This window comes from Lagenorhynchus albirostris, chromosome 1, assembly GCF_949774975.1.
Source record: "Lagenorhynchus albirostris chromosome 1, mLagAlb1.1, whole genome shotgun sequence".
In the NCBI taxonomy this organism is placed as follows: Eukaryota; Metazoa; Chordata; class Mammalia; order Artiodactyla; family Delphinidae; genus Lagenorhynchus; species Lagenorhynchus albirostris.
The window spans coordinates 85593389-85609939 of NC_083095.1; the positions used below are offsets into that span (position 1 = coordinate 85593389).

The 16551-nt window shown below is 52.4% G+C and overlaps 1 protein-coding gene and 1 non-coding gene across 2 annotated transcripts in view; one reads left to right on the forward strand and one right to left on the reverse strand.

Moving 5' to 3' along the window:
* PLA2G4E (phospholipase A2 group IVE) overlaps positions 1 to 13907 on the reverse strand; it is a 44668-nt gene extending 30761 nt beyond the window's left edge. Inside the window, exons 1-3 of the mRNA XM_060148009.1 lie at positions 13812 to 13907; positions 7328 to 7400; positions 1598 to 1734 (exon numbers count right to left, since the gene is read on the reverse strand). Coding sequence (XP_060003992.1) covers positions 1598 to 1734; positions 7328 to 7400; positions 13812 to 13907 — 306 coding nt within the window. The remainder of the gene's footprint in view (positions 1 to 1597; positions 1735 to 7327; positions 7401 to 13811) is intronic.
* Positions 13908 to 15558: 1651 nt separating this feature from the next.
* TRNAG-CCC (transfer RNA glycine (anticodon CCC)) lies at positions 15559 to 15631 on the forward strand. The gene has a single exon. It is a non-coding gene; the product is annotated as a tRNA-Gly (tRNA).
* Positions 15632 to 16551: the final 920 nt, after the last annotated feature.

The following is a 16551-nucleotide window of genomic DNA, read 5'->3' on the forward strand; positions in this document are numbered from 1 at the left end:
TAGATCAATGGAACAGGATAGAAAGCCAAGAGATAAACCCATGCACATATGGCCACCTAATCTATGACAAAAGAGGCAAGAATATACAATGGAGAAAAGACAGTCTCTTCAATAACTGGGGCTGGGACAACTGGACAACTACATGCAAAAGAATGAAGTTAGAACACTCCCTAACACCATACACAAAAATAAACTCAAAATGGATTAAAGACCTAAGTCTGGATACTATAAAACTCTTGGAGGAAAATGTAGGCAGAACATTCTCTGACATAAATCACAGCAAGATATTTTTCAATCCACCACCTAGAGTAATGAAAATAAAAACAAAAATAAACAAATGGGGCCTAATTAAACTTAAAACCTTTTGCACAGCAAAGGAAACCATAAATAAAACGAAAATACAACCTTCAGAATGGGAGAAAATATTTGCAAATGAAGCAATTGACAAGGGATTAATCTCCAAAATATACCAACTGCTCATGCAGCTCAATAAAAAAAAAAAGAAAAAAACCAAAAAAAACCTGAAAAACTAAACAACCCAATCAAAAAATGGGCAGAAGATCTAAATAGACATTTCTCCAAAGAAGACATAGAGATGGCCAAAAAGCACACGAAAAAGTGCTCAACATCACTAATTATTAAAGAAATGCAAATCAAAACTGCAATGAGGTATCATTTCACACCAGTCGGAATAGCCATCATCAAAAAGTCTACAAACAATAAATGTTGGAGAGGGTGTGGAGAAAGGGGAACCCTCCTACACTGTTGGTGGGAATGTGAATTGGTACAGCCACTATGGAGAACAGTATGGAGGTTCTTTAAAAAACTAAAAATAGAGCTACTATATGACCTAGCAATTCCATTCCTAGGTATATATCCAGAGAAAACTATAATTCGAAAGGATGCATTCACCCCAATGTTCATTGCAGCACTATTTATGATAGCCAGGACATGGAAACAGCCTAAATGTTCATCGACAGAGGAATGGATAAAAAAGATGTGGTACATATATACAATGGAATATTACTCAGCCATAAAAAGGAATGAAATAGTGCCATATGCAGAGATGTGGATGGACCTAGAAACTGTCAAACAGAGTGAAGTCAAAGAGAAAAACAAATATCATTTACTATCACTCATACGTGGAATCTAGAAAAACAGTAGAGATGAACTTATTTGCAAAGAAAAAATAGAGTCACAGATGTAGAGAAAAAACTTATGGTTACTAAGGGGGAAAGGCGGGTGGGATGAAATGGGAAATTGGGACTGACATATATACACTACTATAGATAAAATAGATAATTAATGAGAACCTACTGTATAGCACAGGGAACTCTACTCAAGTGCTCTGTGGTGACCTAAGTGGGAAGGAAATCTAAAAAAGAGGGGATATGTGTATACGTATAACTGATTCACTTTGCTGTACAGCAAGAAACTAACACAACATTGTAAAGCAAGTGTACTCCAATAAAAATTAATTTAAAAAAAGAAAGAAAAACAAATAGTCATAAGAAGGGCACATGATCAAAGAGAAGGACAAGCAGGGAAGGAGGGGAATAGCAAGCAGGGCAGGCAGGTGCTGTCCCCCACGTCTCACCTTCACCCGGGTCTGGATCTGGAACTTGAAGCTTTCATTCCACTCTGGGTTTCGGCAGTTGGAGATGGTCCTAGTCCTCAGCCTCTTAGGAGAGCTTGTGGGCAGCCAGAGGCTCACAAAGCAGTCTGTCTGGCTTACTGTCCGAGGAAGACAAGGGTGGGAGGGGAGGATGAGGAGTCAACCCAGGTCCAGAGAGGAGAGAGTGTGGAGGCAGAAGCCAGCTTCTGGTCCCCTCCTGACTCATGGCTCTGACTCTCCAGAGACCTTTGTCCCAGAATGCTGAGAAGGTCATGGACTGCAGGCTAGAGGTTTCACAGAGGGGACCCAGGTCCCACTGACTGTTCTCGTGGACACAGATGGCCTCTGGCTCTTCTCAGCAGCACCCTGGCTCTCTGAGCAAACACCTGTTGGTTTGGGACAAGGTACAGTTGCACAGTTTTCCCTCTGCCAGGGGAAGATCTGGAGGACTAGCCCCCAAGGGTCCAGTTTATCTCTTGCCTTAGCCCAGGGCACCAGGGAAACCACAGTAGGACCCAGCTCTTCCTCTGAGCTGAGGAGCAGCAAGGATTAGAAGGGACACCATCGGCTGGGAGTCAGCCTAGAGGGCCCCAGCGGGGAAGGGCTTGAGTGGAACAAGCTATTCAGCAGGATCTAGGGGCCGGGACTACCATCCACACATGACTAACGTCTCAGATACACCCCGACGGGCTTTTCGTATCTCTGCTGGTCTCCCCACATGGGGTGTGTGACCCAAGAAACCCTCACATCTAAGACCACATACTCTATTTTTCATTTGAAAGAACAACGCAACTGTGATGATGCTGTAAGTGCTCTGGAGAAGGACAAAGGCTGTGACCTCAACAGGCCCTCCTGAAGTGAAAGAAGGCCTCCTGGGTCTTCTGTTTGGAGCAGCAGAAGGCATACAGTGAAAAATGGCAGCCCAGCCCAGCTCCTTCCCTCCATTCTACCTGGGAGGAGGGAGGAAGAGTTGCCACGATTGCCCTTGTCACTCTTCTTCGGTCATTCCCAGGGTACCCACCCAATTCATAGAGAACGGGAACTGTCAATACAGTTTCCAGTGTCAGAGAGTCTTCTAGATAGTAAAGCTGGGCAGGGATGCGAGACTCATCCAAACTACCTCCTAATTATAATTAATAATGTCCTGTGAGAGTGGAACCAGAGGTGACCCACTCCCCAGACTGACTCAGTCCTATATTGTCTCTATACTGAGAACTTTATCAGACTTAATAACCATGGTTTGCATCACAAGCATCCCTAGTTTCTGATTTCATCCCCGCTGTCTGGTTAATCTGTGAGGGCTCACCATTCAATGAATTGGAATTCATGGCCTTCCTCCCACTGAATAGAGGTGAGATGACCCTGTCCTTTAAATGTCATAATCATCATTAATCCAAACACAAAGAATGACCCAAACCCAACAGAATCAAAAGAAAATGATGACATCATCCCTATCTTTCCTTCCACACCCAACCTGTTCTTCCTCACCGTCAACTCAGGTGTCCTGACTAGACACCAAATATCGCCCTTGACTCTCACCTTGAGTCGACTTAACTCCCTGGAGCTCTCCAGCCTGTCCACTTCTCCCTACTTGCATGGCCACTGCCTTGGTACAAGCCACCTTCATCTCTGCTGCCACTGCCCCAATGGATGCCCTGTCTTCTGTCCTGCCCCACCCTGATCTTTTCTCTTTAGAGAAACCAGAGGGCTCCTGTCCCATCTGACCATGTCACTCTCCAGTTTAAGATCCTTTAGCGGCTCCCATATGCCTTCAGAAAGGAGTCCCACCCATTCAGCATGGATGCCCCTCCCACTTCCCCAGCCTCAGCTTCATCTTTCCATCTTCCCTACCACCCCAGCCCCTTCCCTGCCCCCAAACACACACACACACACACACACACACACGCGCACACACACACACAGAGGTGCGTGCACACATGCACGCACGTAAACACTCACACACGTGCCACCACTCACACTCCAGACTCCAGCCAAACCCAGTCCCTTGTAGGTCTCAAAGGCCATGCCATCTTGCAATGAACACCCTTCTGTTCCTCCTTCACGCCACCCTTCCTTGGTTAGCCCCTTCAGGTTGCAGAAGAAACCTCCTCTGGAAGCCTCGTCTGAACCTCCAAGTCTGGGCCAGGTGCCCCTTGTAGCCCAGGGCCCTCTGCTCTCCTCCCGATGGAGCACTGGCTACAGTTCACTGCAATGGCAGGTCGGTGCATCTGTCTCCACCTCCCACTGCACCCTGGGAAGCTCAGGAAACCCATGTTGGCACCGCTAGATATTTGTTGAATAAATGAATGATAGAAAAGCCCAACTTCCTGCTATTGGGCTGTATCAGTACCCAAGAAATTCTGGGCTGAGTCACCACAGATATAGATAGGCACGTTTAATGGCTCTGCTCAGAGAGAGACTCCCTGGGGACCTGCTTAGTCCTCCTGGACCCCTCCCTTGGCTTTTCCTGGGCTCTGGGGCACCTCCTGCTGGTCTGCCTCCTGTACACAAGGAGCCTGCAGGCAGGGACCCACCAGGCCTACACTCACTTGCTTAGCATGATTTGAAGGACCCTGTAAAGGCCCATTTCCCTCTAACATCCCTTTCCTATCATCAGTCCATGCCTAAAATTGTCCCATTAAATCCACTAAATAAAGTTTCAGGTATTTTGGCCGAAGGCTTAAATCTCTAATTAAGATAAAAAGACTCCTGGAAGAGCCAGGATTGATCAGACACCCACATGTCAAGCATTAATTTATTTCCCAGTCCTTTCGTAGGGAGCCGTTCCACCTCCTCCCCAACAAGGTTGGGAAGGAGAGTGAAGCCCAAGAGGGGATAATCCTGGGGAAGGAGGGATGATGAGGTAGCCGCTGGACCCAGATGACGATCTGGGGCATGGGCATAATGAACTGACTGTAAGGCAGTGACCATCGAGCTGGCAATGAAGAGTGGTTAAGCAAGGATGACCCAATTCTGAGAATTTCAGGGACTTCAGGGAATTTCCTAAGCACAGATAGGTTCTAATCCTTGTTCTTCATGAAGTGACAGAGGGCTTGGTCATCAGAATGACATGTCTCTTTTCCCAGAATGTGGGTGGCCAAGATGACTCAATGATCTCTATAGATGTCAAGAACATTGTCTTCCTAATACCTTAGAGACACCTGCCTCACACCCCCTGGGAGTGCTGGTTTGAGTTTATTTTCCCAAGAGGAGTAAAAACTCTTGACAGCGGGGAGATTTCCGGGCTGATTTTCTCCCAGCTCTGGTGCAGGGCTGGGTGGTGTGCTCCTTGATGGGGCAGTCACCCCTGAATCTCATCCCTGAATCTCATCCCTTTCAGCCTCCTGGAAATCTTAGAAACTCAGGCACTCATTACAGGACTGAACCAGAGAGGAGCTTGTTTTTGATCCAAGCTGGAAGGCACAATGTGGGGCAAGGGTAACCCAGGACCTGCAAGAGGTTAGGATAGACTCAACCCAGGTGAGGCAGCAACAGATCCCAGCCTGTGACAACTGTGGATCCAGACACGTGACCTGGGCTGCTGACACCCCCAGACACCATGGCTGCCCCCGGATGCTGTTCTTTAGGGAAATGAGGAAAACATAAAAAGGGGTTCCCAAAGGGGCCAGGGTGTCCCCGAAGGGCAGCCTGTGTGCCAGAGGCGTGTGGGGGGAAGGGGGAGAGGAGGGTGGTGGAGCAGACCTCAGCCTGTTTCTCTGGTTCCTGTTCCCCATCCCACCCCCTCCTCTAGGGCTTGTAGGTGACGGGTGTAGCAGGGAGAAGACAAAAGGAAGGGCCCTGGACGCGGGGGAAGGTCTGAGCGCACAGGTGTAGGCACGCCGTGCGAGTGTGAGGCCCGCATGACACACAGGGCTGGGACAGATACGCCTCCAGAGGAGCCGAGGCAGGCGAGGCAGCTGCCGGCATGCGAGAGCTGTGGCCGTCCCTGAGGGAAATGGGCCGAGGTGTCTGATAACCCACGTTGGCACGGCAGGAAAGGCAGAAGAGGCAGGCAGGTCCTGGTTCCAGCGGACACTTCCAGGCCCCTCAGGTCACTCACTGGTGGCCTGAGAGGTCCCGAGAAGCCCAAGAAGTCCGTGGCCCTCTGGCTGGTCTTGTGACAGAGCCAGGCCCCAAATGATGCTGGCTGCAATTGCTCCCCCGGCATGGGCTCTGGACACTCACCCTCCCAGGGGCCCAGTCTGAATGCTGCCTGATCCCTTTGTTCTCTCTGGGGCTCCAGGGCCCTCCTTCCTCCACCCTCCACACTCATCCTTACACTGCAGTGTTGCAGCGACAGCTTCCCGGAAGGTCTGTCAGCCTCTCCCACCTGTGCTCCTGCACCATCTGCATATAAGCCCTCGGGAAGTCATGCAATCCCTTCCTCAAGAGCTCAGGTGCCCATCACTTAGATTCCTGTCAACCCTCTGAACGGCCTTGACCTCCTCCTCCTGGCTTGTCTCCCTTAACCCCCAGCGGTCCAGACCTGGCATCAAACACTGATTCTGCTTTCGGCAATTAATCCTCAATGTGCGAAATGGGCCCCACAGCCCTGCCTTCAGGTTGTGCGGAAGATGAATGATGTTTGGATGTCTGGCCCCAGCTGGCCCCCAGCAGGGGCTCGGGGGGACGCAGCTCCTCTCCCTCAGACTGGGCTCCCCAGGCCTCTGGATGCTCACACCCTGTCCCCTCAAAGCAGCTTTCCTCAGCTACTCCCAGCTTTCAGTGTCCTCCAGTTCTAAATTCTGTGGTGACAAGATGAGAATGCCGTCCTCTATTACTACTCTATAATTGCTTTGGGCATAGACACCTCCCCATGTATCACGGCTCTCCCAGGCTAATTGAATCCTGGGGTGAGGGCAGTATAACAGAGCTTTGGGGAAACTGGAGCCCTTGGGCGATTCATGTGTGGTCACCAGTGAGTGGGGACCCCCTCAGCCATGGGCCTTGACACAGAGCTTTCTCCTCCTTGAGGGCCAAGCTTCCTCACTGGATGGGGTGGGGGGAGATGAGGGCAGCATAGGGAGGGGCTTTTGTTCTGCCCACCCAGATGCCTTCATTTCTTCCTGAAGCCAAAGACTTCCCTGGGCCCCCGTGGTCTGGGAATGCAGCAGGGGCTGGGATGAAAGGGACGTTGAAGTTGCAAGAAGACACTGCACAAAGAGCCCTGGTGAGTCAAACCACATCCATGGCCTGAACTGAGGAACTCGGCGCTATGGGGCACCCGGCATGCACTGTAGAACCCGTTTGAGATCCAGGTCCTGAGAAGGGCACTGGGGCTGGCCGGCAGCTGGCTCCATGGTACTCAAGGGCCCTTCCTTCCCTGCCACCCCTAACAGGCCGTAAACTCATGCAGAGACAAGGAGTGCCCAGTGTGGGAGAAGCTACTCCTGGAACGGATCCTAGGGAGGGGAGAGTGGGGAGGAGAGAGCGAAGTGAGCCGTTGGAGGAGGCCGAATGCAAGGGCCAGTCATGCCAAGGGTGCAGCTAGAGGGAGGGGCCTGGGAAAATGATACAAACCCCAAAGTCTGTAATACAACTTGAACATAGAGCGTGCACACACACACACACACACACACACACACACACACACACTCATGCGTGCGCGCGCGCGCACACACAGCCACACCTGACCATTTCTCCCCCGGGGCCTGTCTCCATCCTGGCCCCAGATGCAGAGAAGAAGGAGGGAAGAGGGAGGGGGATACTTACCCACGTCAGCTTGTTGGACGTTTTTCATCCGGATGACCCTCACTGTCAGCAGGTGGCATGGAGACAGCCCCTCCTGTGGATTGAGAGGACAGTGGACTCACTCTTTGGGCGATTGTGGCAGGTGGCCTTGACGGAGAGAGCAGCACAGGCTCCCACTGCCCAGGCTCAAGCAACCTCCCCACTGTCCATCGGTGTTTCTGGGCTCTGGAGGCTGCTTCTGGTCCCCAGGCGGCCCGAGGCTATGGACGTGAGGGGCTTTGTCCTCACCCCACTCTGAGCCAGCACACCCGGGAAGAGGGACAGCTTCATGCCTGTTCCGTCCCTGTCTTGCTTGTTTGGATCTGGGAATTGGAAGCCCTTTTCCTGAGCATTTTACCCAGGCTTAGACAAGTCTTTTTACTGTCCACTCCCAGCCCACGCCCATGGCAGACACCATCGGACTCCTCCAACCCACCCAACGACATTTATAGAGGCCTCTGAACTGGAACCCTTTACTCCACATCGTCCACTCCATGTTACTAGAATCACTTTCTACCCTTCCAAGAAGATGCAATTCTTCTGTATTTAAAATAATATTGGGGGACTTCCCTGGTGGCGCAGTGGTTAAAAATCTGCCTGCCAATGCAGGGGACACAGGTTCGAGCCCTGGTCCGGGAAGATCCCACATGCCGTGGAGCAACTAAGCCCATGCGCCACAACTACCGAGCCTGCGCTCTACAGCCTGTGAGCCCCAACTACTGAAGCCCGTGTGCTGCAATTACTGAAGCCTGGGCGCCTAGAGCCCACGCTCCACAACAACAGAAGCCATGGCAGTGAGAAGCCTGCGCACTGCAACGAAGAGCAGCCCCCGCTCGCCACAACTAGAAAAAGCCCGTGTGCAGCAACGAAGACGCAACACAAAAAAATAAATAAAAATTAAAAACAATATAACATTGGGATTTAGGGAAAAACATGAGAGTATGAAGGAAAAAAGTCCCCATAATGCCACCACTCAGAAAAGGTCACTATTTATATTTATTTTCAACTCAGACTGCCCACAGATAGTTCATCTGCCTTGGTGGTTATCAGAGATAATACTATTTGTAATAGCATCTACTGAACACATACTGCAGTAGGGGCGGGGCAGAGTGGGGCAGGGCAGGCACCGACCCTTAGTGCGAGACCCTGAGCTCAGGGGTTAGAGGTCCCACTCAGTCAGCCTCACGGGGGTCCTGGGGCAGAGTGCAGTGGAGGTGGACAGCGGCCTTCTCCCCAGGGCCCTCCAGCCTCAGGCCAGCGGGTGAGCTGGGCTCCTGGGGGACAGGCTGGGTGCTGGGTCTCGCAGAGCTCCAGAGCCCTTGCCATGGCCACCCACTGGCCGGGCCCAGGCCACGAAGCAGCAGTGAACCTCTCCGCAGTCCCCGCCTCTGCGACCTAATGGCGGCGGGGTCTCCATGGGTCACAGGCCGTGGGACCCACCCCTGTATGGGTGGCCTGAGGAGCCCGAGGGCCAGCTGGTTCCTGGGTGCCTGGCTTCCTCGGTGATGAGATCTGTGCAGGGTCTGGGGATCTTGCCCTGAGGACACCGCCAGCTGAGATCTGCCTCCTCAGCCAGGCCTGGGCACTGGCGCGAGGACCCAGACTGGAGGCTGGTCCAACACTCCCAGGCAGGGAACCAGCCCACGTAGGGACCCCCTCCACTTACCAGAAGCTGGACCTCAGAGGGCAAAAGTTGAGCCTTGGGACCTTGCCCTTTCTTGTCAGAAGAGAGAATAACATTTGTTTTGGTGGAGGTTTACAGGAATATCGTGACCTTGCCCTTTCTTGTCAGAAGAGAGAATAACATTTGTTTTGGTGGAGGTTTACAGGAACATCGTGACCTGACTGTGACCTGACCTCAAGAACAAAGGCTCGGACACCGAGAAGTCTGCAACAACTAACCATGCCCCTCCTTCACCTTTCCTATAAAAGGGCTTCGCTGAAAGCTTTCAGGGAGTTTGGGAATTTTTAAGGCATGAGCCACCAGTCTCCTTGCATGGTCCTGCAATAAACTTTCCTCCGCTCCAAACTCCGACGTTTTGGTATTGTTTGGCCTCACTGTGCATCGGGTCCACGGACTTGCATTTGGTAACATTACTATTTGCTAGACACTTCTCTTATAGTTTCTAATCCTCATAAAACCTTTATAATAGAGGTATTGCCATCTTTTTAAAAGTTAAAAAATAATTGACGTATAACATTGTATAAGGTTGAGGTATACAGCATAATGATTTGATATATGTATTTAGTATTGCCAGATGATTACCACAAGAAGTTTAGTTATCCATCATCACACATAGTTAAAATTTTTTTTTCCTTGTCATGAGAACTGTTATTTTGATGGCTGTCCTTCCAGCCTCTTCGGGGCTTAATTCTGACCAGGAACAATAGGAGGACGGCTGGGAAGACAGTTGCTTAGTCCCTGAGATAGATACATACGTCAGTTTTAGGGCTTCTTCCTCCTCTCTCCCCAACAACTGCCTCACAATCGGAACAAAAGCCACACTGGCAGACACATACAGGCCTGAGGATTCCTTCTGTGAGATTAACTCTGAAATGTTGACTATATTCATGGTCAATAACTTGCTCTAATGGGATTGCCTTTTGAGCTTTGTAACTGGGCCAAAGGTCACAACACTGCTTCTCTTTTGGTTCTGGAAATACGGCTCAGCCTCTGGGCACGTGGGCTCGTCAGTGAGTCCTGGTTTGATCTGGTGAGGAGGCAGGAGTCAGCTTTCATCCAGGAGAGCAATTCTGGTGAAACCTGTTCCCCCTGGCCCATTTTCTCAGAAGGCAGCTAGAGGGCTACAAGAGGGGAGCTGCCTGAGGACTCAGCCCAGGCAGGGGTCACTCCTCATGTCTCTGAACCCAGGGTCACGATCCTCTTGGCCATCATAGGTCTTCTCCTGCCTCCAGGAGGGGCTGCCCTTGGCCCTGCCCAGCTCCCGTGTGTCTTCGCTGGGAGAGAATGAGCATCTACAGCTTCCCGCAGGACCTCACTTGAGGTCTCCCTGCCTTCCAGGAAAAGCTCTCTGCTGTCATCTAACACGATACCTTCCGAGGAGGCTGACCATTTCTTTCTACTCTAACTCAGCCCCATTAACAACACAGCTACCATCTGCTGAGTGTCTTCCAAATGCTAAGTGTTGTGTATATAATCTCTATATTTTATCTTACTATTAGCCTTGCTTTACAGATAGAGAATCTGAGCCGAAGTCCTTTGACTTCAGGCACTCAGCTAGAATCAAAGGAAACTGAGTTTGAATCCAATTCTAATTCTTAAGCCCACGTTCACAACCACAATTATACGGCCACCTTACTTGAAAGCGACCGTGGGCAAACACGAAGACAGGCGCTGCTTACCCTGATCTCCTCGTGCTTGGTCTTGTCCTCTGAAAATCTATTTTCCCGGCAGAGTCTTCTTTTCTCCCTTCATTCCCCCAAAGCCCCCAAATAATCCCCACACTCTGGCAGTCCTTCTGTTTACAGTGCTCTTCTGACACATTTCATCACCTCTCTCTGTTTTAAACAGACAGAGCACGTCAGAACTGTAAGGGTACTTGGAGAAGCTCTCGCTTTCTAGCAGCCACAGATGGCTCCTTTGTGGTCATTCTGGAGCCTCAGATTACGCCTTTAGCCCAGGAATTTGCAGGAGACACCCAATTGCAAAGCACTCTGCAAAGCACTCTTACATCTGCCAGCAGGGAGCCAGAGCCTGGGGGGTCTGAGAGACAGCCCAGAGGGGCGGTGCGGAGAGGAAGGCAGTGGGAACATGGGACTCGGGTCTTGGGCCCAGATGATTCCAGAAATGAGGTCTGTGAAAAATGACCTTCTGGGATTAACATGAGGGTACATATTTTGCTCCTGATATGATCAGCTCAGTTGGAGTGGTGCTAGACACAAGCAAAACTTCATGGCCCCAGAGGTAATGAATAGAAAGACGTAGAAAGACGTAATAGATCAAAGTACAGAGTCTGTGACTATGGGAACCCGAAACCAGTGAGCTTACGGAACCCAAGTGTATGGGGTAGCTTACGGGATCCAGGTAAGAACTTCAGGGACTTAGACAAGCTCATCCTTCCAATAGGATGCCCTGGCTGGGCATCAGGGTGAACGTTTAACAACAGGCATGGCCAGGCTGCGGCCCTGGAGTTGGGATGGGCAGTAATCCTCCAGTTCATGGGGGTATTGGAGGGTCCTGGGATAAGGACCAGGGAGCACTCCCTGGAGGGGCTAGAACTGAAGGCAGGGATTATTTGGCAACCAGTGGAGAAGTGTATTTAGACACTTTAATAACCAGAACAGCTGTGCAGGGAGGGTGGCTGGATGGTAGTTTGCTGGGAAGTCACTGCTCAGGCTGCAGACACACCTGGCTCCAGCCTCCTCCCTCACCTCGGTCCCTGGGGCTGGACTTGCCAGGACTCCATTTCCCCCGAAAACTCCTCAGGACAGGGGTATCTTGCCAGCTCATATGGAAAAGAGCTTGACTCTCAGCACTGGCTATTGTGCAATCCAGTATTACCCCTTCCCAAACCCTCACTTTAGAGATAGGACTTTGGCGGGGAAGTTGGGAATACAATTCCTTACCCTCCTCTAGTGCGCTGGGCTCTGCTCTACCTGGGGTTGCTGCATCTGTTCTCAACTACCGCCCGCCGCCCCCCCCCCCATCCCAGCCAGACTCTGAGGAAGGTACTGTTATCCTGCTTTGCAGAGGAGAAGACCGAGGTTAGAGAGCTTGCATCTCACATGGGGTCACAGAGCCCAGAAGGGGCGGGGCCAGGACTCAGACGCAGATCCACCTGACTGCAGGGCAGAGCCCTCTCCGTCCACCTGGAGGCTGGCTCTCACCGTGAATTAACCAACTCAGTTAAAAGCTTGCTCCAGGTCATGCACTAGACTAGTTAATAGCAGAGGCAGGAGTAAAGCCCTCAGCTCCCATTCTGGGACTGTCCTCACACCCCAAGAAACTAGCTATCATCACAAATTAGAAGAATATTTAGTTACAGATGGGCTCCCAGGGCCTGGCTCCCAGGTGCGGGTGAGGGTTGGGAGGAGGGTCTGACAACCCTGTTTCAGAAGTGGTTAGGGTCAGACATACCCAAACCACACCAGCGCATGAGGTCTGGGTGCTGACGAGGGAGTACAGCTCCCGGGGAACCTGTGGGAACTCCCCTCCATGGGGCTTCTCAGGGCAGGCCCGGCTGGCGATGCCACCTCCTCCTCCCTAGAGAGCTGGGTGTATCCATCAGTTCCCTGCAACACCTGTGTCAGAGCTCAGACCAGCCTGGCGATAGCTTCCAGGAGGCAAGGGCCCTCCCTAAAAGGAGAGCATTGGGATGGGAACTCTGTGGGATCCCAGAGCATTTCCCTGCTAGTCTGAGCGGCACCCCAGACCAGGGGTCACCTGGGAGGAGCCACTATGGCTGTTTTCCTTTTTATCACCCAGGCTAGGTGAGAGGTCAGGGCAAGAAATCCCAGCTCTGAGTCATGGACCCTCCAGGACCTGAGAGGGATGGGCACAGCTCTCAATTGCTTCATTCCCGCTTCAAGGTAAGCTCTGTCCCTCTGTGGAGGTTTCTCCTTGCCCAAGCTCCAGGAGACTCAACGAGACAGGAGAGGCAGGAGCACGTGTGGACCAGAGGCTATCTCAGCCCCCTGAGGGCTGTGGAGGAGCACAGCCCAGAAGGCAACGTCTATCCTGGCCCAGGCAGCGGGACACCAGGCACCATACAGCATGGGGTTTCCCTCCTGGGCTCCCTGGAGACTGAGCAGGGTCTCCACCTCCCACCCCAAAGGGACAAGACACCTTCAGGGCATCACTCACCTCACTCCATGATTTAGTGTGGGCCGGGGGAAGGTAAGGAGGAAGATGTTGCTGCTGACAGCCCTTGCCATGGCATGCCTACAGCAAATTGGAAGACAGAGACGATGGGAAAGCCAAGGCAGAGCTGGTCTAGAGCCCTGGAAACCTGACCCATGAACCTGGGGTGTCTCTGCAAGGCCGTGAGGGGCTGCAGAGACCCAGGAGTCTAGACCACAGACCCAGGAGGGGTGCCTCGTGGCCAATGGAGACAGGTTGGCAATGGCACAGATACTCACCGGACACCACACCACACACTCTCCCAGCAGGCAGTTCAAGACGTCCACAAGGTAAATGCCTGCTCACCGTTAGGAGAGGCCAAATGTGACCCACCCCCAGCAGTGCTGAGCACTGTCCTCCTGGGTGCTGCTGGGCGCAGGACGTCCCTGAGCCACTCCATAGAGTCTTGTCAAGCCCGTGGGTATCCGCAGCTGGGCCATCCACCCAGGAGCCCAGCCCCAGCTGGGCCAGACTCTGTCCCCTGGTGCCGGGCAGGGGCTGCCCTAGACGAGGTGCTCCACATCTCTGGAGTCTGCGGTGCCCCCAGCCCTCCCTGAACCCGTCTCCTACTCTCAGCTCCGGACCCACCCAGCCCTGCTCCCTCACCTCCAAGGTGCAGGTGGCGGAGGGCCTGCCATCTTCTGCTTGGCTTGGGTGTGACGGGTGGTGGGAGGCTGAGACAAGCATCTCCTTCTGGAGCATGGTGTGGCTCTGCCGTTGGGCCGTGAGATGGGGAACTTATACTCTTACTCAGAGCTCCGCCCTCTGGAAGACTCTTGGCAGTGTCTCTAATTGCCCGGGGAGGGGTTTAGGTAGGTAGACAGATGGGGTTCCCGGGCACAGGCCTCTTAGTATCAAGGGACCCTCAGGTCTTCAGATCCTGGAAATGCAGGGACCAGCAGGGTCAGGGGTCTGCTGCCCCAAGAAGAATGACCAGGCTGTCCACTGCCCCAGAGAATGGCAGGAAGAGGCTGCTGGACCCTCATGACTTCAGGATTAGCCCAGCCATGATTTGGAAAAGCTGTCTCTACAGCTTGTCAAGGTCATGGCTCAGAGGTGCCCCTCTGGGGGATATGCCCTCCCTCCTGACTCTACTTAGCCCCATGGCTCAGTGCCCCAGGAGCTGTAGGCAGGGACCTCAGGAGAGGCAGGGACCATGACCAGGACTCAAAGTTAGAGGATGAAGAAGGAAAGTAATCGCCTGAATCCCCGGTGAGGAGAGAGTCAAGGGCTAGTGGTCCCTGCCCTCCCAGGCAGGTGGAGAAAGGGTGAGCCCAGCCCCTGCCCGGGCTCAGAGATGCTCTCGCCCCATGCAGCTGATCCCTATCTCTGTCCTGGTGGCTGGCTCACTCCAAGGGTCTGGGGAGGCAGCTTTGCTTGCTCAGCTGTGCAGCTGGGAGCTTTGGGAATTTCCTGCCTGAGCTATTGCCTGGGGGCCCACAACCGGCTTTTCCGGCCCATGGATTAAAGTGATTTTATGAAACTAAGGGTGAGATCTGAATACAGGGCTGACTGGGCTTGAAGGCAGGGATGGAACCTGGTCAGTGGTATCTGTGGGGCCTCTCCGTATGCCAGGTGGAGGACATCCCCACCCTGCTCCTCTCTGCTTGCCAGGCTCTCCGGACGGGGGATGGGGCCTTAGCTTGGACCCCTCCCAGCTTGCACCCTTCCCTGCCGCTGCCATGGCGCACTGCCAGGGACACAAACAGCATCCGCGCCCCTCGGTGGACTCTACCAAATTCAATTTCGTTCACAGCACTTAGTGAGCACCTACTGCATACGTGCTACTAAGAGAGGAAAGTCTAAGCTTGAAGCTGCTGACAGTCCAGCTGGGGAACCAAGTGCTTCCAACCCCTCAGAAGCTCAGAGGTCTGAGTCTCCTGTGGTAACGGGGGTAACCTAGAAGGAGCAATAGAAACCCTTTACATTTGTAAAAATCTGTGGTTTGCAGACCTAATAACTGGCTGCGGAGCACAGAAACGGGGAAATGAGTGTCAGCTGGGAAGGGAAAGAGTGGGCATGAGAAGGCTTCGTGGAAGAGGCAGCATCTGAATTGGGTCTTGCAGGAGAGATGGGATTGCAGTAGCTAACGATAGGTGAGAAGGGCATCATGGGAAGAAGGAGCAGTAGGAACAGGAATAAGGAGGCCAGAAAGCAGGCTATGCTCAGGTATGTAAGTGGGCTGGTATCAGAGTAGCGAGTTGTGTGGGAGGAGGTATGGGGGGGTGGAGAGTGGGACACAGAGGGTGGTGGAAGTTGGGCAGAGAGAAGGGAGGTTCTGTGAAGGAACAAATCTGGAAAGATATATTAGGCCCCCATAGTTGTGACCTTTAAAAGGCATACTTTAGGGACTTCCCTGGTGGTCCAGTGGCTAAGACTCTGCACTCCCAATGCAGGGGGCCCAGGTTCGATCCCTGGTCGGGGAACTAGATCCCTCATGCTGCAACTAAATGACCTGCACATGGCAAGGAAGATCCCGTGTGCTGCAACTAAGACCTGGAGCAGCCAGATAAATAAATAAATATTTTTAAAAATTAAAGAAAAATAAAAGGTGTGCTTTAAATTTGGACTTATTCTCTAGGCAATGGGGAGCCATCAATGGTTTTTGAGCAGGACAGTGACATGATCAGAGCTGAAATTTCGGAAGGCAATGGTGATTCATGTTGTAGACAACCCAGCCCACAGCACTACAATGTCCTGAATGTGATGTGGTAAGGCTATAGTGAGGGAAGGGGGACACTCCCCCCAACGGAGGTGTCCGCCTGGTACCCATTCCCTCCACTCCCCCACCCTTCACCATCAAATGGGCCCAGGGCAAGCCCCAAACTCCAAAACATTCCTCAAAGCCTAGAACTTGATCCTCCTCTCACTGAAGGAGCCTAGCCACAAACACCCACCCTACCCCGCTCCATCCATCCTCGGCAGCCTGTGAAAACTCTGGGTCTCCAATCCTTGTATTTCCTCATTGTGCATAAACTCCTCAAGAGCGGGGCCTCACTTTAGCTGAATGAAATCAGATTGAATAGGAAGCTAACAGGAGGTGGGGTGGAAGCTTCTTCCTCCATACCCTCTACACAGCCTCTGACCCAGGTGGGAGCTGGTGCAACAGCAAACAGAGTGGACTCGCCTGCCAGCATTTACTGCCTGGCTCTGAGCTGACAGGGTGCAGTTGGGAAGGAAACAACAAAGAATTTGTGATCTAGTGAGGGGAGCAGAGAGGGCTGAGTTAAGTGGTGAATTGTCCAGTGTGGACTCTAAGTAGGGCAGGAAGGGACAGAGGCCTTGGTGGTGGGAGCTGTGGGAGTGGGCTGGGAAGGTAGGGAGTGCCAGGCATAAGGTAATGTCC